At 54.7% G+C, this 25,059-nt stretch overlaps 2 protein-coding genes across 2 annotated transcripts in view; one reads left to right on the top strand and one right to left on the bottom strand.

Moving 5' to 3' along the window:
• Nucleotides 1-14,935, bottom strand: part of LOC141951114 (uncharacterized) — a 21,389-nt gene extending 6,454 nt beyond the window's left edge. Inside the window, exons 1-2 of the mRNA XM_074886931.1 lie at nt 14,715-14,935; nt 2,681-2,753 (exon numbers count right to left, since the gene is read on the bottom strand). The gene's annotated coding sequence lies outside the window, so the exon portion shown is untranslated. The remainder of the gene's footprint in view (nt 1-2,680; nt 2,754-14,714) is intronic.
• On the top strand, nt 5,538-25,021 carry MMP11 (matrix metallopeptidase 11). The gene is made up of 8 exons (XM_074887691.1): nt 5,538-5,666; nt 14,809-15,059; nt 16,251-16,394; nt 17,450-17,583; nt 20,435-20,682; nt 20,990-21,203; nt 22,569-22,826; nt 23,753-25,021. The coding sequence occupies exons 1-8, from the start codon at nt 5,550-5,552 to the stop codon at nt 23,884-23,886; spliced, it is 1,500 nt and encodes a 499-aa protein (XP_074743792.1). The 5' UTR covers nt 5,538-5,549; the 3' UTR covers nt 23,887-25,021.
• Nucleotides 25,022-25,059: the final 38 nt, after the last annotated feature.

The raw sequence follows: 25,059 nt of genomic DNA, 5'->3' as shown, positions 1-25,059 counted from the left end.
TCAGCTGCATTCTCCACCACAGAGAGTGCTGAGCTCAATGCAGAGACCATCCATGGGCTCCTCCATAGGAACAGTGCATACATCCTCTTCTGTAGGAACAGCCCGGCCTTGGCAAAATCAGTGGTCTGAGCAAACACCACAGCTCTCTGTAAAGGCTGGGCACTGTGTGTGCCATGCTGGATTCATTCCCAGCCTTGTGTAAGCTCTTGTGGTGCTCCTTTTAGACTGTTCCTTGGAGTCTTCAGTTTGGTCTCTGGGTGCTTCCCTGGATCTGAGGCTTCTTACACTGAGTTTGGGATAATGCAGTCTGAGAGTTCAGCAACTGCTGCCCCAGAGAAAGTGGAAAAACATCTTGGGACCCGAGCTCTGCCACAGTCTGGCAGCCAATTTATTAGAGTCACATTTATTAGTGGGTCACAGATGCGTCCTACCCCACAGCATCTAGAGTTCCAAATTGCAGGGCACTGCATCACTGCTGCATAATCTAACAGTTGTGAGAACCATTTTGCATCCCGATGGGAGCCAAGAGAGCACTCACCCCAACCAAAACCCACACCTCCATGATCTCCCTTCCTGGTTAACTCCTCTGCACTGAGTTTGCTTGCTCTCCTGTCATTCTTCCCTCCTGGCTCACATCCTTACTGCTCTCACATGCCTTCAGTCAGTCAGAGCCCACAGCACTGCCCCGGTGCCGGGCAGATGCCCTGTGTGTGCCTAGTTCTGCCCACCCGGCACCAACCAGCCCAGCTACTCCCCTGCCGTGCCCACAGCTGCCCCCCGGTCCCACCGAGATGCGAGGAGCACCATCTCCTTGCTACTGCTGGCCCTGGCTTGCCAAGCTGGCCTGCACATCTGGGGGATGGCCACCTTCCACTCATCATGGGAAAAGCACATCGTGAGATGATGCCAGAGCAATGTGGAGGGGCAGGAGGGTCCCGGCAGCAGCGAGGTGGTGCCGAGGGGGGCTGGGGGAGTGGTACCCATTCCAGGGAGGTGAGTTCAGTGCATTTGCTGAGGAGGGGGGAGAGGGGGGTTGGTGAGGGGCTTGGCTGCTCTGAGCAGAAATGTGCGTGAAGAAAAGCCCCTACCCACACCCTGAATTCCACAGCTCAGCTCCAGGGACAGGGGGAGGGAGAGAGGACAGGACGGGACATTTCCAGCAGACCTGTGACTTGTTCGTAAAAGCCTCATCTCACAAGCCCTGCCTGCCTCCTCCCCCATCGCCTCCACTGCTCACACTGGGTTTTATTAATGCAGTCCCCCTTAGGCTAGAGGGAATCACATCCCAGGAGACATTCCAGTCTCAGCTCAGCTTCGGAGGGGATCAGAGGGAGCCAAGGGTGGGGGGCGTTTCACCAGGACGTTTCATTTGCGGAGATCTGGCAGGTCGAGAGCGCTGCAAGACGGCACTAGCAGCCTCCTTATCAGACACTGAGCAGCCGCAGGCTGGAGTTGAGTCTCTGCTCGGCTCATTATCTCCCAGTCACTTCTGCTCTGTCCAGGCTGATGGCTGGAAGCTCTTAACCTGGGCTCTGCCGGGTGCTGGGTGCACGGCCGGGCACAGGGAGTCTGGGCAGGGAGTCTCGCCCTTTTGCTCAGGTGATGAACACAACTGTTGGTGACATGCAGCTGGGTCCAGGCTGCCGCAGGGGCTCAGCCCGGGGTCAGCACCCTTCCCTGAGCACCAACAGGGCCTCAACCGCCAGCTCCTCGCAGCCATCGCACTCTGCACCAGTCGGGGCTGACACCTCTCGCCAGGAATGGGAGCTGGCTCCCCGGCGTCTGGCTCCTCAGGTGAATTGTGGTGTGCCCTGAACCTATGCCAGGAAAATGCCAGCAGATGAAACTTTGTCTCAGGCCAAGAGACACGAAGATGGATGTGTTTTCCTTGCCTGGCTTATCTTGCAGGCAGTGCTTCTCACCGGAGCCCGGCACTGTTTGTGTGTGCTAGGCTCCTGGCACAGGGGCAGGAGATGATTAGACAACAAACACTGTGGCGTACCTCTCCCAGGGCTGCAGCCTGCTCCTGCCCTGCCGAGACCACGGCCCGGCAGGGAGTTACTTCTCAGGGGCCAAATCCCAGGGCTGGCTGCAGCTGCACCAGGGCTGCAGGGGGAAAAGGGGGAGGAAGAGCCGCATGACCCTGCAGCTGCTCGAGCACCACGTGAGCTGCAGTGCGAGCTACACAGGGATGGGGCTGCGGGTGCCTTAGCTGCTCCCCCAGGGACCCACTCCTGGGCTGGACCCCTGCGCAGATGCGGTTCACCTCTGCAAGGTGAGGGGCAGGACAGTCCTGCCACCAGCTTGCTTGTTCCTAGATTGGAGGAGGCAGCGGTGCCCACCCAGCAGCCCTGCAGGGAGTCAAGTACTCAGCTCCACTCATGCCTCTTGGTTTCAGAAGGCCAAATTTGCCCTAACTCCACGTCATCTTCTTGCCTCCTCCCCATGCCCATGCTTTGGGTTGCCAGCTGAGGAGGAGAACCAGGTAATTCAAGGCCGGTTCAAGAAATACTCCTGATCCCTGGTGTTTACAAGGCAGTTCACTGTGCATGACCCCCAGCCTTGTTTGCACCTACCACCACCTGTGCAAACACCCACTTTGGCTGCCCAGGAGAAAATAAGATGCCAGGGCCAAAGAAAATGTGAATCTGAAAGCAAGAGGGTGAGAACGGAGACTTGCCTGCTGGGGATGTGTCCCTGTTTGTCACCCACTGAGCAGTGATGCTGGAGACATCAATTCATGAGGCCACCACCTGCAGAGAGAAGAGGAAAGACATTAGGGGAGAGAAATCAAAGGGGTTTCTCTGTCCTGGGGATTTGGCTCCTGGACCCTTTTCCAGCTGCTCAGGGAAATACCCAGGAGGTGTAAAGCTCCATGCTGACTTTGTAGGGAACCTAAAGCCAGGTCCCCAGCCACACAGAATACAGCTGTGAAAGTCACACCAGGGAGGTGGCAGAAAACAAAGGACTTTGGACAGACAGGCTTAATCCATTTAAATTCAGTTTCTCTCTCACTTCCCCCGCTTTCCCCTTAGCTCTCATCAGAGACCTCTTCCCCCTCCTCCTCTCAGTCCCAAGTGCCTCACACCAGTTTCACACCCAAGTGGCCCATGGACTGAATTCCACCTCTTTGCTGCTTACAGCAGAGCAGAATCAGACCCGGTGTTCCCTTCCTCCCTCTTGCACAGTCTCTTTCCACCAAACACCCGCAGGGGAGGGGGCTGCTGAGAGGTGAGTCCCCACTGGTGACTCCAGTTGAGACTCACGTCATGATGCCGCTTCACCTGCCCAGGCGTTCACAAGGTTCCTCCTTGCTGGAAAGCCTTAGGGGAGGGGAAGGAGAGCTAATGCTTGTGGCCAGAAGGGCTTGGAAAACCCCTGACAGCTCTGCCGCTCTCTAGGACTGGAAGGCATTGAGGCAGGTGCCGAGCGAGAAGAGCCATGCATGGGGACACTGTATCAGCAACATCAGTGACCGGTGGGACCTCCAGATTGCGAAGGCTTCCACTGAGCTCCTGCAGCCATCATGAGATCCCTGAACCCCAAATTTGGCTCCAGCCTGGCAGGAGCTGCAGGAAAGCGAGTAGACAGTGCCTGCACTGGGAGATGTCAGGCTGTCAGTGCTCTGGGGCTGGGGTGGGAGCCCTGTGCTCATCTGCCAGCAGCCTCTGTACATTCAGCAAGCTGCAAACTGAGGTAGGAACGAGGACTGCATGGAGAGACAGTGGCTGAGAGAGCTCCCAGCACAGGAGCACTAGCAAAAAGGACTTCTGCAGGCTGTGCATAGGGCCCTCTGCAGAAGTTGGGCACACAAGCCCCCAACCCACCCAATGGGCCATTTTCCTGCTGCTAAACATCTACTTGCTTGGCTGGGAAATACTTGTAATCCCAAACACACCATGCACTTTCTTTTGTGTTAAGTGCCTTGGCAAGAGCCAGTAGTTCTCACACGCAGTCCCATCTCTGCAAGGACCATTTTCCCAGAACACCCCCTTCAAAAATCTCCCTTTATTAAGAAGAGCCAAACTGCCTGTTGCTGCCTCACAGGCTGCTCCCACGCCTCTCCCCGCTTCCCCAGGGCACCAACAGGCTCCACTGCCATGGGCTGGAAGGCACCGAGCTCCCAGAGACACCAGCATTCAAAGAAAAGACACTAAAGAAAAGAGAGACAAAGGCAGGAAAGCTTTTCTTGCTGGGACCCAGCTGTCTGGCTCAAAGCAAGGCAAGAAAGTAGGATCTGCTCTGCATTCCCGGGGCACAGACAGAATAGCAGGAGAAGGGTAAATTCCACAATGTAAAGTCTGAGCCCCATGAACAGCAGCTCCTTGCTTCTTCCCTTTTGCTTTTTCCTTCCTTCCTTCTCTTTCCCCTCTTACAAGTAAGGCCTCAGGGATACACCAAACACACTGCTCCGGTGCGGGGACATCTCGCTAACAGCCCACTAGCTAAGCACTAAGGCACCTTCCAAGCATGGCCACAACCAGGCTCTTTCTTCTCACATCTGCTTACCGTACCCAGTATTTACATCCTCAGTATGGTTCCCATAAAACAAAACATGAACAACTGATCACAAACAAATAAACCAGTAATACAGTCCGGGATGTCAGGAAGCCTTACCCGCTGCCTGCACACTAGCCCAGGCAGCTGGAGATCAAAGTTTTCTTATTTGCATACATTTCTTGAAATAATTTGCCACTGAACTCAGTCTACTGAGGGGATGCTGACACAGTCCAGGGCTTCTCCGATAGAAGCAGGAACTAAGAAACCAGATCTGTGCATTGCTGCCTCCATCTCCAGGTGGCTGAGCAGATGGAGGCTTTGGCATCTCCAAAATGGGGGGCTGCTCCCTTCCTTCCGCTTCCTCAGCATCCCGCCCAGGGAAAGCCTTTTTGTGGAGGGAAAGTGAAGGGCTAGTCGCACCCACATGGCTCCAGCAGAGCCCCTGCACGGGCAAAGCAGGGCTGCAAACACATTTTGTGCATTAAACCCAGAGATTAGTGAGGACTGAGAGGTCTGAGCGGGCACTGAGGGTCTATGAGGACCCTCAGAGGTGAAAGACATCTTTGAACTGACCCGTTTAACGCCATCCCAATCCGCACAGAAACCAGTTGCAGGGTTGGAAGCACTGACACCGGCCGTCGGTAACTCCAGCCGCTGCTTGGAGATGCCAAAACCCGGCGGCGAGGCAGAATATCCCCCCTCTCCGAGGAGCAGTGCATGGCTCCAGGGACCTCCACAGCCTGCTCCGGGCGGGGGGGACACACGGTTGCACAGGGGCCGGGGCCAGGCAAGCGCGGGAGGGGGGTCCCGCCCGTCCCGCCCCGCTCCGCCCCGCCGCCCCCGGCGGCGGGGCGGAGCGGGGCGGGACGGGCGGGACCCCCCTCCCGCGATGCCGCCGTGCCGTGTCCCCCCGGCCCGTAGAGCCACGGCTCGGGGAGAACAAAAGGCAGGAGCGGGAGGAGGCGCGGGGAGGAGGGCAGGCGGCCACGGGGGGGGGGATAAAAGGCTCAGCGGGGACCCCCCCCCTCCTCCCCAACAATCTCCACCCTATGTCTGAACCCGTTCCGCCGCCCGGTATGGCCCGTCCGCCGCTCCCCGCCGCCGCGTTGCTGGCCGCCGCTCTGCTGCACTGCGCGCCCGCCGCGCCCGCCCGCAGACACAAGCCGGTGAGTCGGGACCACCCGGTGCCTCCCCCCGTCCCCTCCCGGTATTCCGTGTCCCAGCCGGTCCCTTACCCCGCGGCTCTCCGGTGCAGCCCCGAGGGGAGCATCTCCCCGGCAGAGCCTCCGCCGAGGGGGACCAGCCGCCGCCCCCCCCCAGGGATGCCGGTACGGGCAGCGATGCGCTGCCGGGAGTCACCGGCCGGGGGACGAAGCTGCTCCTGCCCCGGCGATGCCCCAGCGGTGTCCCCCGCCCGGGCACCCCCGCTCCGCCGGCTCCTTTTGGCACGTTGGGGGAGTTTTCACAGGCGTGTGCTCCTTTCTGCGGAGCAAAGGGAAAAACAAAGACCGGGACAAGGAGTGTTTACGAGAGGACACGGGATCCCCCCTTCCTTTAAAGGCAGCTGCCTGCGAATAACCCCCCCCCACACACACACGCTGTGCTGGCAGTTCCGAGAAGCGTTACAGGGAGACGAGCCGAAAGGGATGAATCAAACGCGCAGGCAGGAGGGGAGCAGCAGGGCTCTTTCGTCCTGCCAGAGCCCAGCACCTGGGATGGAGCAGCCAGCAGCGGGGACGGCCGGGCCGGAGAAGAGCCGCGGCGTGCGAGGGGACCGGGGGACGGGAGAAGACAGAGAGCTCCTTGTGCTGGGAATGTGTGCGTGCGTAATCGGGTTATTATATACATGCGCTTCGCCAGGGTGCCATAAAATAATGACAGAGCAAATGCCCGGTAGCAGCCCAAGGGGATTAGTTCAGGTTCTGTCGATGGTTTTATTATCAGCTCTGTCATCTGAGTACTTTCTAACTTGGCTGCTAAATATGCTGTGGGCTGGGACTTGGCACGGAGCAGCCTTGGCCCCCAAAGTGCCGGTATTATTCCAAACGACATGTCACTGCGCTTGGCTCCGCTCTGCCTCTGAGAAGGGTGAGGCCAAGCACTCGGGCAGTGGCACCCTGCACCCCAGCTATGACACCGCTCTGCAGATTTCATCCCCATCCGAACGTGCAAGTGGTGGGCTGGGAAGGCAGAGCTCCACCTGCGTAAAGCTGGAGACGGCTGGCTCCTGCGGGGACGCTGGCTGGGCTGGCGGCTGCCTCACGCTCTGCCGTGTGCCGGTCGTGAAGCTGCTGCTCCTGGAGGGACCTGCGTAGCCTCTGGTCCTGGTCTTGGTGCCAGCAAGGACCTGTGCGGGATCCCCGGGGAAGGGAGAGCCAACCTGGCTTTCACACCATCTGAGCTCGGGTCCGGTCCAGCTGCAATGTGCACTGTTCATCTTTTGCCAGTGCTCGCAGCTGCAGATGGACTGCAGAGGTTGCTGGGGCTCATCTGCCTTGGCCAGCAACCCTTGAATGGAGGGAATCCACCAAACTGCCGAGGAGCACAGAGTTAATGCAAGAGTCCAGGTCTGCTCAGGCCCCTGGTCCATCTAATTCACCACCACGCCCCTGAAGAAGGTCCCCCCAGTTGGCAGTCTGCTGCCCAGAGATGGTTTCTTCCTCATCCCAGGCTAATGCTCTGCATCGTGAGTGCTAATACTTTCCTCTTGGCTGGAGTAACTCCAGGTGATGCCCCTACAGGATGTTTTGTTCAGGAACATCTTGTGTTTGTGTGTTTGACCAGCCATGTGGAGCTCGGGGTTTCAGATCAATGTATTTCACTCAGTCTTTGCAGGGATGGTGGCTGCATTGCTGTGGGGTTGGAAATGGACAGATGATTTTCAATCCTTTCAAATAGCAGTTCTCTCATCCCAAAAAGCTGCCCTTTTGGGTTCCTCATCTGGTGTCAAGTCTTCTGAATGTTATTCTACCACCTCTGAGGTAAAGCTAGCATCATGGTGGTTGCTCTCACATATGATATAAGTTGACAGCAGTGCACCCCATTCCTCTCCCGACGGGGGTACACACACCAGCACAGAATGGCTGCGGAGGGATTGCTGGGCTGACAGTGGCCCGTGCATGTGTTTCTGGCGTCAAACCTTCTGTATCCTCTCTTAGGAGAGAGCTCTGCCATGCCATCTCATGTTCAGTTCTCTGGCTACTCTGAGTCTCTCTGCACAAAGAGATGCTTCGCTGTGTCTAACAGCAGCTAATTTCCTGTCCGGGCACCTTTTGCTGTCCGGTGATGAATGAGAAAGGAGCCGAGAGGCTGAGCTGGGAAAAAAGACTCACACTCCTACAAGAGGCAGCAGTGACTTCCTCGAGATGTGCTAGTAGCCGGGGTGGGCAAGGACTGCCCTCGGTGCAGCAGGGTCCTGCACCATGGCTATTCGGTGCTCCAATAACAAGCCACAACAGCAGGAACCGAGGGGGGAGGGAATCAAGGGCTAAGATTCATTTTAAAGCCCGGCTACACAGGGCAAGTTGCAGAAGGACCTGTGTTCTTTGCAGCAAAGCCTGTAGATCTCCTTCACTTTTACATTAACGCCTAAAGAAAAAAAGAGAAAACTGAGAGCAGAATACAGGCTGTGTCTGGTGTCCACTGTAAAACTTGAGAACAAAAGATCTGCAGTCCTCGGGGCAGTGCACACGCAGACACTGAATTCCTGCATTGCTTTCGGCTCCCCTGGGAAATCAAAGTCAGTCCATTTGCTGGGAAACTCTCAGTGGAGAAATGGTGGGCACCCTCCCAGCTGCCAGTGTAATCCCTCGGGAGCCGTATCCTGCAGCTCTCGTCCTGAACCCAGCAGGTTCGCCGCTGGAATCACGGTGCTGCCCTCCCCGCGGGCCAGGAGCCGGGGAGGCCGCCTGCCTCGCTCAGGGCTCAGGCAGCTCCCGCAGGAAGGTTTGATTTGCAACTCTTTAGCTTGGCTCTTTAAATACCGCAGTAAGCGTTGGGGTAATTTTAGGCATGTTTGTCCTCTGCTCTGGGAGAGACTCAAGACACATGCAAGCAGTTATTCTTCAGCGGGTTTGTTGTGTTTGTGCTTTCACATGCAACACACATGCACACCCTGCAGCGTGGTAAGACTTAGGGTGCGCAGCTGGCAAAGCGGAATGGGGAGGGCGCAGGGAGGAGAGAAGCGCTTTGTGGAGGATCCCCCACACCAACTCACACGGCACGGCACTTGCTTCCCCCATGCGTATCCCGCCCTGGCATCGTAACTTGGGGGGCTCAGCAGAGGAAGGGTGCACTGTGTAGGTCTTGTTGAAAAAGAATCTTCCATGGAAAAATTGTCCTGCAGAGACTTTTCACACCAGAGACACTGTCAGCTCTTTCCTACTAATCCCAAGTACACAGACAGGTAAATGAAGGGTTCCTGGATATTCTTACACTGGGGATGCCTCAGCCTGTAACGTGAATAGACGCACTGCTGAGTCTGAACATAGCTATCCAGCAAAATGAAAAGCATACTTCAGGGGTTCACTGAGGGCCACAGACATGTTTTTAGAGGTTCACTGAGATCCTGGTGCAGGCGAGACCCACAGGGACAGACAGGTGACCAGACCTCCTCCTCTTAGTGGGATTTGGGCAGGAGAGAGACATCTCACAAAAGTGGGTCTGTGAAAATTAATGTGGGGGGGGAAAACTTTCCAGGCATCTCCAGGAGATTGGGCAGGGGGGCAGTGCTTGTCTTGTGGGTTGGAGATCCCAGCCTGCGCATGTGAGCAGCATACACTCCCTGAGGGTAGAACATCCCCCATAGCTCTGGAGAGGGCTGCTCTGTGCCAGGTGGCCATACCCAGTGGGAGATGTCCTGGCTGTTGTCCTTGGGCTGGGCACAGATAGCTCATTGCTCACCTTAGCTTGGATGCAATTGCACAATGAACAACTCAACACCCTTCCTCCTCTGCCTGGAGTGTGTCGCATCCTAGAGCGGTTTCTTGGTTTCAAGGGGATTTCTAGGTCATCAGATTAAGGGCTCTTGAAACCTTTTGCTATCCCGGCATCCTGGGGCTTGTTTGCTTTGTAAGTACTCCTGTTTCTGGCAAACTGCTGCTTGGGTGACACCAGCAGCTTGGTTGTGGTGTTATTGATGGACTAGACTCACAAACTGTCACGTAATTAAAGTGTCTGATAATAAAAATAGTCCTGCAGTGTTTATTCATTTGCTTTCTCTTGTTACATCAGAGCCTGGGTCTTCTCATTCTGTCTGTGGGCATAAACATTTGCAGTCCATAATGTTTCATGTTCCATGTTGCTTAGGAAAAACAAACATTTTCCTTTTTTCGTTGCCAACAACAACTACCACCAAATAATCCGGAAATAAACTGTCAGGCCCCAGGAGGTAGTGCTTGATGGTGCCACAGAGTATGGGAAGTGAGCGGAGAGGAACCTCCAACTGCGTATGCACGGGCAGGCTCTGCAGCACCTTCCGTTTGGCCAAAGTTTGGCTTCAGCCTTTGTATTCTCCCTGACTGTCTGCAGCAGGACTGAGCTTCAGCCTGGCATGAAGGAGCCAGTCAGAAGCATTTTGTGTAAGCAAAGAATTCATAGTTAGAGGTGTTGGGAGACTTTGCCTTGTTCTTGGGGAGGTAGGATCAGTAATCTGGTGGCTTTCCCTAGGCGTTGTTTCCACTGAGCTTCCATTGTTTCCACTAACAGTGCCTTGACCAGGAGCACACGTAGCTCAGAGTCTGACCGGACCACAAACATAATCTGTTTCTGCCATGAAATTTTTCCTGCAGCGTTAGCACTCTCCGAGGCTAGCCTGCTTCTGGGACACAACCTGACTAGAGTGGAGCTGGCTCTGGTTTTACCACTAACCATCAGCTGTAGCTGCACTTTCAAATATAACCCCTGCAAAGCCATGCTGGGCTGAGAGGCAGGCTGGTCAAAGAGCCAGCCATGGTACTCCGTGCACCAGGACAACAGCGCTGATCTCGGGCAGGAACATTGCTGCATCCTATTAAGGGCGTGCAGAGCCCCTGGAGGGCACAGCCACCTGTCAGTAGACAGAAATGGGGTGAGAGAACTGCCTTACATGAGAACTGCGGGAGAAAGCATCTCTGTTCTCCTTCCCCATGCATTGAACTAAGGGCAAGAGTGCTCCCAGGTGCAGACTTATAGGTGAGAGGAGGATAATGCTATTGGCCAAAGAGGCAGCAAATGCCAGGGCCTCCTCAAACACTCTTGAGTAGCAGAAGGAGAAAGCAGGGAGAAATGGAGAAACAGCAGCAGAGGGACAGGGAGATGGGCAGAAAGCCCATAAGCTCATCCCTTAGCGGAAGAGGAAACAGCCCCCAGTGAGAGGGGAAGTATCCAAGACTGATGGGATTTGCATTGTAACTTGTCCAGTCACTCTTGTCTGACGAGGAGCGGGGCGTCTCCTTTCATGTCCATGCTGCAGAAGCAGGCAGCAGCCCAGGTAGTTGGGTACACAACAGAGGAGACAAGTTCAGGGCAGGCAGCAGAGGATGGACCCAGATAGAGGAGAGCACTGGATTTGTCAGTACCAGGCACTGGCCTCACTCTTGAGGTTATTTAAACACAGAGTTGCTGATACTCCACTGTGGCTGTGCTGCTCCGGCTGCTTCTCCTCCTGGGAGGTTCCGGAGGGTGAGTACTGCCCAACACCATGAGGTTAAAGATGCTCCTGGCTCCTCGGGATGGCTGGGACACTTCCTGGGAAGCTTGGCTGGAGTTCTTCTGGCCCCAGCAGACCCAGAAGTGATGGCTGTTGTATCGCAGCACTTGAGGGCTGATAAAGCTGTGAGGAACTGAGTGGGCAGTCTGTATCTCCACTGTGGTTTCTGCTCTCCCATGGGATTTGTCCTTTTCCTCCTGTTCCCTCTCAGCCTTTTGGTCACAATGCTGCAGGAAGTGGCACCTTCTTTGCGAGGAGCTGTGCCCAGCCTGCAGCACAGCCCTCTTTGTTGTAGAGCTTTGCTCCTCTGCTGTCCTCACTGCCCTTAACCCTTGGTTTCAGGCTTGGCAGCCCCTCTGTGCTCGTGTTGTGTGGACATTTTGCTGCTCAGTCTCTATTGTAAAGCCCTGGCCTCTACGCTTGGCTAAAAACTGTCTGTCCCCACACACAGTGGCCACCCCTGACTGTGGGTTATACTGGGAAGGGCAAATGGCTGCACACACTTAGCCAGAGGCTCAGATCTGGCTCTGCACTCAGCTGGTCTGAACGCCCACCCAGGGTTGCAGGGATTTTTCCTTTGCTCTTGTCTTCAGTAATCCTTTCTCCACTGGTGGTGGGATGGGCAGAGTGGGGATGCCCAGATAGTTACCCAGCAGCCAGTGTCCTCCTCATCCTCTCCTCACTGGTCTGTACTAGCTTCAGCAGCAGCACAGCCCTAAGCAAGCCCCTAAGCGTACAGCTCGGGAGAACAAACAGGATCTCCCCAAGAGAGGGTGGCTTCAGTGCTGGGTGGGAAGGATGCAACCTTAAGCAAGAGGACATGTTATCTAAGCCTCGGGAAGTGCCTGCAGCAAGGCGTGTCCAACCAAGGAGACTGAAATCTCCAGCCTGATGTGTCTCCTGAGCATTGTTTGGCAAGTGGTTTCTGCCTGTCACATTTTCCCTTGCCGGCTGTGCCTGCAGTGGCATTTTCCAGCCCTTTCCTGCCATGGTGCTGATGTCGGTGCAGTGACGACAGGGAGACTTGCTGTTTGTCTAGGGGCACAGCAAGCACACGGGACAGCAGAGCAGGTCTTGCCTCCTCCTGCCTCCACCCAGGGCCATTTGCAGGGCCACCCTGTGTCCCTTCCCAGGGCCTGGTCTTGGCAGAGGGCAGGCAGGCGGGAGCAGGATGCTGCTGCCTAAGGCAAGGTGGAGTTTGGATGGCTGGAAGCTGGGATTCATGCCAGTGGCCTTAAGCTAACCAAAGAGGAGAGAGAAAACCTACCTCTGGTCTGCCTCTGAACATGGGAACCCTCGGGGCAGGAAGGAAACAGGCAGTTCCTCCTTTCTCTGCTCCTGCTTGGAGGAGAGTGATAATCTGCAGTTTATGCCAATGCCCCCAGCTGGTACTGCAACAACTGGCCTTCCCAGGAGACTGGGGGGATGTGCTTAGCACAGCTGAGACAAAAAAATGGGAGTATGCACATCTGGGACAGCCTCAGCCTGCTCACCTACCTGGGAAACTCCTGAGGGTTTCCCAGTGCTCCCAGTTCCACAGCGAGGGGTCTCCCCAGAGTCCATCTCTACTCTACCCATGTGCCTCGGAGCAGCTGTTGCACACCTCCTGGTCCTGGGAAACCAGACACATTCATCACCCCATGTCCTCGGGCAGCAGGACCTGCCTCTGGGCACAGTGGGTGCTCTGGAACACACCCAGGAGCAAGGAGCCCAGCGGCTCTCCAGGGTGGGCTTTGGTGACACAGCTGCCATTATGTGCTTAGCAGAGGGTCTCATCAGGGCTGGGAGCAAGATGTTGGCCAGGACATGAACCTTATCAGCTCCTCCTGCCAGCTGGCCTTCGCAGGCACTAGCTGCCAGCCCAGGCAGGGTGCCAGGCAGCTCTTAGGGAGCTCCTTTTAAGAGAGACAGGTACCTCCAACCTGGCAGGGCTCCAGCGTTCAGCAGGAGCAGCCCAATGCAGCCTCCTGTGGGGCAGGCCAGCCCTTACTCCCTCCTTCCACTAACACACTGGATGGATTCTCAGTGCCGTGGCTGGTGGCTTGGGTAGGCTTTGCTGTTCAGGATGTAAAATGACTCTTTTGCACGTGTGGATGGTGCGGTTCTCAGGGGGTGTGAAAGCGCATTGGGACACCAGGATTGGGTTGATGGTTTCTGAGGCAAAGGCTGGCAGGTGCCAAACCACCAAGTGTGTGTGTCTGTCTGCAGAGGACAAGCCAGCAGGCTGGAGTGGTGACAGACACATGAAAAGCCGGACACCTAAACTGCACCTTGGGTGACCTCCCTGGCTCCTTTGTCCATCTGTGCATCGCTCAGAGGCACGGGGCCACTGCAGAGTTGGGAGCTCGGTAGCGGAATTAATGCCAAGGGCTTCACACTTCATTCCAGCCCGCATGAATGGGCTCATTGTAGGGAACGGAGCGGTGGCAGCACGTGGATTACATGGCATCATGGCAGCTCTGGCATCGTGCCATCCTGACCTTCGTGTCCCCGGCAGGGCAGCCAGGAGAGCTGGCCTGGAAGAAGGCAGCATTTTTCAGGGGAAGGAAGGGGACCCCTAAACCCCAGGTCCTCACTCTGGAGCACTGTGGGATGGAGCCTGCCTGTCCGAGTAGAGGTGCATCACTGCTGCACCTCAGCTCTTCCTGCTGCTCAAATGCCTTTAAGTTTGCCTGCACAGAGTCAGGCAAAAAAATCTGTGTTTGGACCTCTGGCTTGTGCAGCATGGTGATGCAGGGACCAAGTGCCTCTCACCACACAACACGTTACAGCAGGTTGGGGATTACACTTGGTTGATGTTTCATGGTGGCCCCATTGTCCTGCTGTCAGGTGGGAAACCAGTGGAAGTCAGCTAATTAGCATTAATCAATGTTGCCAAGAGGAACTGTGCTTTTCAACTAAGTGTGGGAGAGCCCAGGTGATCTTATCCGCAAGCAGAGTCACAGGTGCAGTGAGGCAAGGGGGTACGGTCCTGTCCCTCCCTCTGCAGAACTGGTGACCTCAGGGGCTTCAGGGACAGTCACTGCTGCTCTCTGCCCCATGCGCTGGGTTAAGTCACCCCCCAGATCCCTGTGTCCTGCTCTCCAGCTTGTTATGTCCCCTAGCCATGCTGAGAGCCTGCTCACCATGCCAGGACAGCAAGGGGACACCACAGAAGCGACAGCAGGGAGCACAACTGTCTGCTGGGGACTAAAGGCTTTCTCCCATTAATATCAGCTCTACCCGGGGCCAGGAGGGAATAAAGGGTGTGGGGCAAAGGGCGAGAATTTACTCCCTAGTGATTTGTTTCATTCTTGAAGGGTCTGGTTCTCATCCACAGCTTGCAAAAACATTTCCTGCCGGCCAGCTGCCAAGGAAAAGCAGACCAAAAATAGCCCAGTGCTTAGGGGGTGCCATGGCATGACACAGTGCCTCCCAGGTGTGACCTGGCCTCACAGCGGCAGAGCCCAGGGAACAGAGGATGTTTGTGGGGAGCAGCCTGGGCCCTAGCAGTGGGGGAACAGCCCCAGGCAGAGGTGGAACTCACCGCTGCAGGACTGCTGTGGGCAGACATTCGCCACTCTGCATCAGGCCGTCTCTTTGCAGACCACTGACGTCATGGCTTTGCTTTTCCCTTTTAGGACGTGTCTCGAAAGCATCACACCTGGAAGGAGCAGAGTCCTTGGCTGTCTTCCTTCGTGAATGCTGTGGGGACCGGTGTGCCCGCCAAGGGCTTCCTTGTGGGTGCAGATGAGCCGACGGCACGCTGGAACCCACCCCGCTGCGGCGTGCCGGACCTCCCGGTGTTCCCAGATGGCCAGAATGGGCGGAACCGGCAGAAGCGGTTCGTCCTCTCCGGCGGACGCTGGGACAAGACTGATCTCACCTACAAGTAAGAGAGGCCCGAAACAGGAGTCAGGCTGGTTTGCTTCTCCCTTCCCCAAACCTCTCAGCCTGGTGTTCCCTGGAGCGTGGCATGCTGTGATGTGACCATAAAAGCTGGAGGGCAGCCAGGGGGCAGGGAGCCACATGCTAAACCACCAGCGGGGTTGTACCCAGCACCTCCACATCCCCTCACGCACACGCTCCCATAAACACAGCTGCCACCCACCCCTGCCCAAACACATTCTGCATCACCCCTTGATCCGTCCCGCATCGACACCCCCGTGCACATATGTTCACTTCCCTACATCAAACCCCTGACGTGTGCTGAGCTGAGCCTCCACCACCAGCCCTCTCCTGCTGTGCCTTTGCCCCCACAGCCAGCCTGCTGTGGGCTCACCTCACAGTTTATTTTAAAAAGACCTTTTCATTCAGCTGTTATTGATGTTCCCATAAACACAACTTCAGTGTAAAATTTTGCCCAAATCACCCCACACGTTCTCAATTGCAAATCTGCTCAACAGGCTTGCGGGGGGTTGTGCTGCCTCCCCAGATGCCCACAGGGGCATGAGTAGAGAAGCGAGCAAGTATGGACCTTGACAGCATGTAAATCATCTTTTGTTTAAATGCAGAAGACAGTTCCTCATAGCATTAAAGGGCTGTAGATAACAGAAAGGCTTCTTCTTTTTTTTTTTTTTTTGGTCAACAGTGTTAAAGAAACACAGCAGAGATGAACACACCAAAACTGTTAATGGAAGGGAAAGAAAGCTCCCTCTGTGGCAGACCTTACAGTCTGCTCTGAGTGAGCCCAGGTTTCCAGGGGCAAAAAAATGTAGAGATTGAGGAGGAGAAACCACATCACACCACTCGCAGGCACCTCTGGAGGGGCAGGTTCATGGGGGACAGACCTGGGAAATGCTGCAGCACTTGACTCCAGAAAAACGCAGATCTGAAAAGCTCTCCAGAGAGCTCACCTCTGGGCCCACCAGCCAGAGGGTTTCCACACTGATGGGATTTATCTGCTGCACATGTTGCTTGGAAGAGGGCAGCGGAGCAGTGCTTGTATGGACTGGAGGTGTTCGGGTGCTGAGAGAGAGCGGCAGCCCTAGTGATGCTGATCCTACAGCTGGTGTCTTCACGACAGCAGTGTCCATGGGACAGCAGCTGATGCTCTCCTCATCCCATGTCTGTTGCCTTTCAGAATTATCAGGTTCCCATGGCAACTTGTAAAAGCTAAAGTGAGAAGGACCATCGAGGAAGCTTTGAAAGTCTGGAGCGACGTGACCCCGCTGACCTTCACCGAGGTGCAGGAGGGACGGGCTGACATTGTCATCGATTTCACAAGGTGAGCATGGTGGGCAGCAGCACCCTCCTCCCAGACAGAGAAACAACCTTTGCACGCAAAACCCCAAGCCTTTAACCAGAGAAGAGAGCTGTCAACACATAGGCACTTAAATGGAGGCTCAAATTTCTGCTTTCAGGCACTGGGATTTTTTTGGTTTTGTTTTTTTTTGTCAGTTGTGGGCTGCTCGGTGTAAGTGCAGCTGTTCCATGCTGGCTGTGCACAGCACCGTTACTGATCGTTCATTAATTTTCCTGGTACATTTACGTTTCTCTGCCCACAGGCTGTTTTCCTAAGCATTTGTTTTGACTTTCCATCTTCGGGTCCTCCATCCTGTCCCTTGACTGAACGACGTAACTGTCTGCCCAAAGACAAATATAGTTTCTTGGTTAAATGAATCTTGGCTCCTGAAATTTACTTTTGGCAAAATACACACGGGGGCAAAGACTTCCCTCTGCTGCATGTTTGCACAAAACTAATAAAGGCAGTGGAGACCGTCCAAGCAGTGATGCAATTTGCATGCTGTGTATTTGCCTGTGCTTCCCTCAGCTCTCTAAAGTGGCCACATCTCTCATGGGTTTCCTTCCTTATTCAACAGTGGGCTTGGCTTGAGGGAGGACCTGAGGGTTTGGCTGGGTTCACTGCTGGCTGCCCCTCTGCATCCCCCCACCACTCAGCTATGTCAACTTAGTCTTGGCTTGAGCAGCCACCTACTTCATTCTTTAGGCTCCATGGTCAGCTTTGGGCTGGAAGCTGAACAGTGGGAGGAAAAAAACATCCCTGAGAAAATATACAAACTCCCCAGGGCTTGCTGTGACTGAGCTCTGCTTCCTCAGCGCTTGGTGTGACCAAGGTCTGCTTCCTCAGTGCCCTGATGCAGAACCGGGGCTGTGGCAATCGGAAGGGCTCCGAGCAGTTGATCTGGACTGGTGGGATGAGCTTGGGATGGGAGTGAGAGCTGCTGTTCCCTCGCAGTGGCTCCCCGCCTTTGGCCATACAGTGCTGTTCACTGGAGGCACACAGCCGTCTGTCTGAGGTGCAATGTATCTTCCCTCCAGGTACTGGCATGGAGACAACTTGCCTTTTGACGGGCCCGGAGGGATCCTGGCACACGCGTTCTTCCCCAAGACACACCGGGAGGGAGACGTCCATTTCGACTATGACGAGACCTGGACGATTGGGAACAACCTGGGTACGGTATTGTTTCAAGGGGAGCTGTGGACGCTCCAGGATGCTTATCGGTGTGCTTGGAAATTATTCTGTTGTGGTGTGAACGGGGACCCTGTAAAACTAAGAGGCAGCAATTATTTTTGTGGTGTGCATTGTCATCTCCCACCACTTACCAGCCTACTGTTAGTATTTAGGTCTTTTCTTGTCATCTTTCAGCCACAGCAAAGCCTGTGCCCAGCACCAGGACCGTGGCTTCCTGGTGGGCTCCCCCTGTGTGGGGGGAGCAAGAGAGATGGCTCCTCTGCCCAGCCACATGCCCTGCCACTTGGGAAATTGCACCCAGCATTGGCAGGAGCCATTAGAAATAAAGCAGGGAAAGGGTGAAGGAAAACTGAGGCTCAAGCACTGCGTGACACAGTTGTCTTCCAAAGGACAGCCTCAGCCCCAGTCCCTGCATGCACTGTTCACCATCTGCCCTCAGACAAGTCCATAAAGGGAAACTACCCAGGCTCCAGCTCTGTCCCTGTGGCCTGGGAATGCTCTGACCATAAACAACGCCACATTGAGTCAAGACTCTTTTTTCTCCTTTTTTTTTTTTTTTTTTTTTTTCTTTTTGCTAATAATAGATCCAAGCTGGTAGCTGTCTGCTTGGGCACTTAGGGTGTCACAGTATCTCATGAGATACTGCAGTACCGCCTGGGACCATCTGGATCAGTGCCCAAAGCATCAGTTTCCACAAGACCCACCAAAATTAACCCAGGTCAGCCCCTCCTTCGCTTTCCCAGTTTATCTACAGGGGCAAAGAAACAGTCACAAAGCCCAAGTTAAACCCCGCCTCTCTGGGGTTTCCTGAATGTTTTGCCCATGTTGATAGATATTCAGGGCTCAGATGGGCTCCCCCAAAGTCCACATCATTGTCAGTTGTACTCCAACTTGACTCTCTGCGGGGGGCACAGGACCACTCTATCTCTGACCCTGCTCATGCTGACCCAAAACAAAAACCACAGAGCACCAGACCTTTCTGCAGAAGCATTTCTGCTCCTGAGCGAAGGGTAGGCTCTGCTGTTTTCCACCCTCTGTTGGGGCTGCCTGTGTTGTTGAAGGATTCCCTACATTCTCCCACAAAGACGGTGTTGGAGTCAAACCAGAATCTGAAAATGGATGCCAGTTCCCATCAGAATCCAGCCTATTCCATGGCCCTTTTTCCCCCTTACGTCTTCCATAAATAAATGTTGTAAAAGCTCTTTGCAGCTAATTGCCATTTAATATGGTGAAAAGAGCTTTACGATATAAACATGGATAAATCCTTGACTCAGCTGTCAGTGAGACCGGGAAATCCTTAGCCTCATTTTACAGACAGGAGAGCAGAAGTATGAGGAGGGCTAAAGTGTGCCCCGGGCTCACCCCAGAGCCATGCGGGAAGCCGGACTCCATGTGAAGGACCTTTTGTGAGGGACAGAGTGATGCTCCCCAGCACAGCTCCTTCAGGCATGCTGTTGTTCACCTCCCCCAGAGAATCTGACAATAGCACAGCTGATCTGCCAACACTGGAAAGCATCAAGTGAGGAGCCTGCCAAGCTAAACAGAAGTGTCTGAAAGTTTGTAATAAATCACTGACATAGAAATCCCACTTTCTCAGCTGACCTAGATGTGTTGATTTAATTGGGTCAGTGCTGTGCAAATTCATTGCTTCAATGTAGAGCTGACCAGTGGAGGAAGACAGGGGCTCACCTTCCCCTCCGCCCTTCCCAGGCGTTCCCCCCAGCTGCATCCCCCCTGTCCCGTCCCAGTGCTGAGAGGTGACTTGCTCCCCTGGAGCCAGCAGGGAAATCCTGCTTGGAGCAGCGAGGCTGGCTGACTCACACCCCTGCCTTTCTCATCACTTGGGCTGCAGCTCAGAGGATTTCTGGCTGAAGGCGAGTGAATGAATACGCTGGGACTTGTCAACAAACAGCCCTGCTCACAGGCTTTGCTGCTTAATGTGCCCCTCTTCCAGCTTTCACTGAAATCTATCAACTTCAAAAAGGATCCATTGGAAACTAAACAACACCTGCCAAATGGCACACTTTTGCATAATGAAATCCAGATTCCCCCCCTCCCTTTTCTAGATGCTCCAAGGTCATGTATTCCTAAAACATGATCTCCTATAAATCCATTTGAGTCTGGTGAAGAAGGCCCAGGCCTTGACACTGGATAATTTTTTATGGATTTATTTCTAAATGTCACCTTCTTGACACAGTCTACACACAAGCAATAAATGAGCTCCCTCTGCTGTCTGTGTGACAACAGCCATTAGCAGTTTTAATGCCAGAGTATTCCCTTGCTGATGCTGGTACCATGGATGTGAACTAAATGGGACCTGATACGGTACAGCTGTAGCCAACAACTGCTGCAAGGCTGGGTGGACAGAAACCAACCTTACCACCCCACCACCTACGTCTATTGGCCAGACTTCCTTCTCCGTGCAAATTTCTCCCTTCCAAAAGTGCATGGAAAACCCTTTTCTTTCTGGTAGCCGATGAGGTGCAGGAGCCCCTGGTGACAGAATTACAAATTACCAACATGCTCAGGCTAATACCTGAGTGTATGAATTCGCTCACAGTGCTCCTGAACCAATGGATCCCTTAATTATGCCCTTTGACTCTTTAAAAAAACATGGTGTAGAGCTACACAGGAAAAGTCTGGGAACAACCTGCAAGCACTGTAGTGGAGGTAGATTTCTCTTTCCTCGTGTTAGACTCCTGCAACATACCTCAGTACTTTGTCAGTGGCTGGTAACTGGTAGAGTGAGGAGGCAGACGTCCTCCCTGCAGGCACAGCTTGCCCGTCGCACGCAAGCAGGTAAAAGCATCTCCCATCTCCTCCCTTTGCAGGCACGGACCTCCTGCAAGTGGCTGCTCATGAGTTCGGCCACGTCCTGGGCCTGCAGCACACGGCTGTCTCCAAGTCACTGATGTCTCCTTTCTACATCTTCCGCTACCCACTAAGCCTGAGTGAGGATGACAAGCAAGGTATCCAGTACCTCTATGGGAAACCCAAACTGGATCCCGACCCAACCCCACCTCAGCCAGCAGAGCTGCCCCAGCCAGACCTCGAAACAAATGAGATCACCAACGTGGAGGTGAGTGAACAGCTTGTCCGTGTCATCCTCTAACGCCATGGCTGGGACTGCCCTCACCGGGAGGCCAGCAGCGGGCTTACAGGTGGTTTGGTGTCTGGTGCTGCTGAGCCCAGGTCCAGACGCCACGGCTGGCACTGCCAGCCAGCCCGGGATGCGCGGGGAGGGGATCTTTGGGCAGCATGTGCCCACCCACAACTGGCTGAAAGCAGGACAGTTGCCTGGACACAGGGACTTGCCGTCCGTTGAACCCAGCCTGGGCGAGGGGGTTCCCACGAGTCCAAGCTCCTGACCGGCCGTGCTTTGGCAGTCTGTGCAGCCCGATGCCTGCGACACAGCCTTCGACGCCGCGTCCACCATCCGAGGGGAGCTGTTCTTCTTCAAGTCCCGCTATGTGTGGCGGCTCCGAGCTGGAAAGCTGCAGGACGGCTACCCAGCTCTGGCTTCCCGCCACTGGCAGGGGATCCCCAGCTCTGTCGATGCCACCTTTGAAGACCCTCTGGGCAATATCTGGTTTTTCCAAGGTAAGAGCTGGACTGGGATCAGACGGCTCGGAAATGCATCTCCTTTACTTAGGGGTATTCAGGACCCAACAAGTTCCTGGGAGGATAAACCTTCTGGGCATCCTCAGCGATCCAGCAACCCTTGTTATTTGTTTGCTTCTCTGTTCAGTTGAAACTTTTTAGCAGATACTGAGGAGGAAGAGAGAAGGAGGAGTCACTTTTAGTTTAGACACAGCCACAATATCCCATTCTCCTCCTCTGGAACATAAACATTTGTTTTGAGTCTCTGCCCTGGCAATGCTGCTGGCAGAGGAGGAGGAAGGAAACACTTGCTCCATCTCCTGAGCTGTACCAGAAGAGAGCCCCAGGCAGGTTCACCAGTTGTGAAACTCCTGCGCCTGTGTCCCCAAGGCCCTGCTCAGGGGATGGACAGCATCTTCTCTGCTCCTCAGAGACCTGGGTGTGGAGCTTCCATAGTACCCCCGGACTGAATGAGCCTGCAGGGAGCCTGTACGCAGAGCCAGGCAACCTCCAGCCACCACAGGGATTAAAAACCAATCACCCATGGCAAGGACAAACCTCCTCCTGGCCAGCTCTGGAGTTCAAGGCCAGCAACAAACCCCATTTCAGCTTCACTGTATTCTTTAATGCTCTTTCCAAGTGTAAATTTAATAGCAGAGATGCCGAATGACAGAGGCACCCAGCTGCCCTGGGTGCACACGCCCCGTCTGCACACCATGAGACCGCGTACCAGAAAGCACCCCGCGTGGCTCTGCAGGCAGGGTTCCTGCATGAACAGATTACTTAGCACCTGACCTGCACACAAGGACTTACAGTGCTAAAATTGGCAGGCTCCTACCATGAGTTAAAATGAGATAAGGGAAAGGTATTACATGCCGTCGGCTAATTACAGAGATTCCCATTTTAATCTAATCTGGAAATATGCTTCCAGTCTCTGTTTCAGCTTGGCAACTTTTTCCTGGTTTCTGTAGCTTGCTCCTATACAGCCACATGCCCCTTTATGCCCGTGCATGCCCACATATGTTCTCCTCCAAGCGCTGAGTTTGCAGGGTAGAGGCTGGTCCCTCCAGCCAAGTCTTTTATCATAACTTCCACAAATAGAGAAAAGACAGCTGCTAAAATGGTCCTCCTCGTCCCACCACTGACACCCTCGGGTTGGACCAAGGTGGGAAGTCAACTCCTTGCACTGATGGCACTTTGGGCACCCGTCAGTGACAGTGTCCATGACCCTGGTGAGGGTTTTGCCTCTCAGGCACAGCTTTCCCTGGGAGTTCTGCCAAGGCACCAGTTGCACAGTTTGCTGCCAAATTATCAGACACCAAAGAGCTTCTGACCCCTTGTCTCCCTTTTCTGTCTCCTCGCCAGATTCTCAGTACTGGATTTATGATGGCGAGAGACGGGTATCTGGTCCCACCCCACTTGTGGAGCTGGGCCTCCCTGCATCCCCCGTGCAGGCAGCTCTGGTGTGGGGGGCTGAGAAGAACAAGATCTACATCTTCAGTGGAGGCAACTACTGGCGCTTCAACCCTCACACCCGCCAGGTGGACAACATCTACCCCCGGACCATGGCCGACTGGCGCGGCGTCCCTCAGGAGATTGACGCGGCCTTTCAGGATGAGTTTGGTCAGTGCAGCAGGGCCATGGCCGGCTCTGGGGTGGGCACTCGGGCTGACAGCACTGCCCAGCGGGAAGAACTGGGCAGATTTAGACTTTTGGTAGTAGTGGATACTTCCCAGACACAGCATATGCCATAGTGTAGAGAGAGGGGCAGCTTCCTCCAGTGGGTAGGGAACTGAGGCTTCTCCCATAAAAGTGAGAAGTTTTATCATTATTAATTGCAGCAATCAACAGTTAAGTGTCTGATAGAGAGAATTCAAACTTCTGACCAAGAAATTGTCACACAGTCCTACCCAGCTCTTACTGCTCCCAACAAAGAAAGTGATGAGAAGACAGCAGAAACGCTGCCCACACTTCAGCCTAGGCAGCTGTCCTGAATGAACAGGCTGCTTTTGGTATTGCCTAGTCCTCCCAGATGTGCCCCATGCTGAAGACAGTATGGCAGTGCCACAGAAACACCAGGGACAGCCAGGGTGCTTGGCATGACAGGTGTCATGACTGCCTCTCTCCTCCCAGGGGATGCGGTGGAATGGCTCCCCACTGCTTCCAGAGCCTAAATCCCAGGGCAGCTTCCCCACAGTAACAGATGCTCTGCAGCAGGTTTTCACAAGCTCCTTGTGATAGGCCCTGTTCAGGTCCTAGACGTTCTCTGCCCTCTCGGGACCGGGTCACTACATGGGTACAGCATATTTAAAACACCAGAAATATAAAATCCATCCTATTTACTCTCCCATCAGAATTAAAACAGTGTAAAAGAACAGTGTAAGCCAAAAGTCTCAGTTCAAGTGAGATGAATCTAGCAGCATCTCCTGCCTCTTCCAGGCTCTCTTTTGGTACTGCACATGCTCCTATGTCAGCTAGACAAAATGCTAGGAAAGAGCTCTGAGCCACATGAACCCTCTCTTTTGTAACCCTTCCTCTCTCGCCCACAGGTTTTGCCTATTTCCTGAGAGGCCGAGATTACTGGAAGTTCGATCCAGTCCAGGTGAAAGTGCTGGAGGGCTACCCACGCCAGATCAGCCAGGACTTCTTCAGCTGTACACCTTCCTCCAACTCCTTTAGATGAGGGGGATGCCTGTGTGCTCCATGCTCCCCTTTCATCACCCATACCTCCAGCAGCCACACAGAGGGTCCCCTCTGCCATTCCTGGCTTCCTTCCAGGCTCAGCATCTGACACCACAGGTGTCTGTCATGACAAGTGACAAAGTTTGCTCCTCTCCAGTTCCAGCAGCCCCAGCTTCAGTTGCTATCAATGTAAAATCATCTGCCGTGTTCTTTGCAAGCAAGAGCAGCCACTAAACCCTTCATATGGCCACGCTCTTCTAGCAATAGCATCCCAAAAGCCATCAAGCCAGCCTGGAGTGGGATCACACTCTCCTAATTAACCTGGACCCCATTACATAGAACTGATCTGCATTTCCTGTGTTTACGTAGCCCACAACAGCAGCCCTTCGTTTCTCCAGAGGCTGGCCTGGGGGGAAGGCTTCCTCTGAGCCACCTCCCTCAGCCTCAGCCAGGGCCTGGGAAGGACGCTGACTGTGAAGGAATGCAGATGTGCAGCTGCTGCCAGGACACCTCACCAGGGCTGCAGTGGTGACTGCCAGGACCCTGCCACAGCCCTACACCCGATTTCATGTTGTATCACTAGTATGCGTTAGGATTTTATACTGATTTGTATATAGACAAGGGGCCCCCTTCTTTCCACGGTGCTGGGTGCCAGTGCTGGACACTGCCCCGTCGCTCCCTGTGCTCGGACCGAGCTAGGTTCCCCATCCTGGGTTGCTCACGACTGCACTGATCGGTTTTGTACCACTGTTCCTAGGCCGCCTGGACGCCAGGCTGGGGGCTGACACCGTACAGCCCCACTCCAGCTCTTTGCACACCCCTGGTTGCTACATATCCTTATGCCAAAAAAACCAAAGGGGCAGCAGCCGGTTTCCTCCCTTTTCACCTTTCAACCCACCCGTGCCCTTCGCTGTTCCCCTCCCCGGGTGACCGGCTGGAGACACCGCAGCGAACGGGCCGGCCCAGGGGGTGACACATCCCCCCCGCCCCGAGGGTCTCGGTGCCGGCCCCTCATGAGCGCACCCATAAATGTCTGTAGAGCGTGTACAGCCCCCTTCTCCGTACCTACCCGCGTGCGCGAGTACCGTCTGTGTATTTATGTACCGCCCCGCACCAATAAACCGCCTCTTTTCTAAGCGCCGCCTGCCTGGACCGTCCCTGTCACCTCCTTCCC

The sequence above is a fragment of the Strix uralensis genome, chromosome 17, assembly GCF_047716275.1.
Source record: "Strix uralensis isolate ZFMK-TIS-50842 chromosome 17, bStrUra1, whole genome shotgun sequence".
Classification (NCBI taxonomy): Eukaryota; Metazoa; Chordata; class Aves; order Strigiformes; family Strigidae; genus Strix; species Strix uralensis.
Note: the sequence above shows the minus strand (reverse complement) of the source record. Positions and strands in the feature narration are given on the sequence as shown.

Excerpts from the sequence above, each read along its gene's own strand:
- MMP11 (XM_074887691.1), top strand. The coding sequence starts at position 5,550 with ATGTCTGAACCCGTTCCGCCGCCCGGTATGGCCCGTCCGCCGCTCCCC. Across the intron at positions 15,060-16,250 it reads AAGACTGATCTCACCTACAA|AATTATCAGGTTCCCATGGC; the intron begins GTAAGAGAGGCC and ends GTTGCCTTTCAG. Across the intron at positions 22,827-23,752 it reads GGCCTTTCAGGATGAGTTTG|GTTTTGCCTATTTCCTGAGA; the intron begins GTCAGTGCAGCA and ends TCTCGCCCACAG.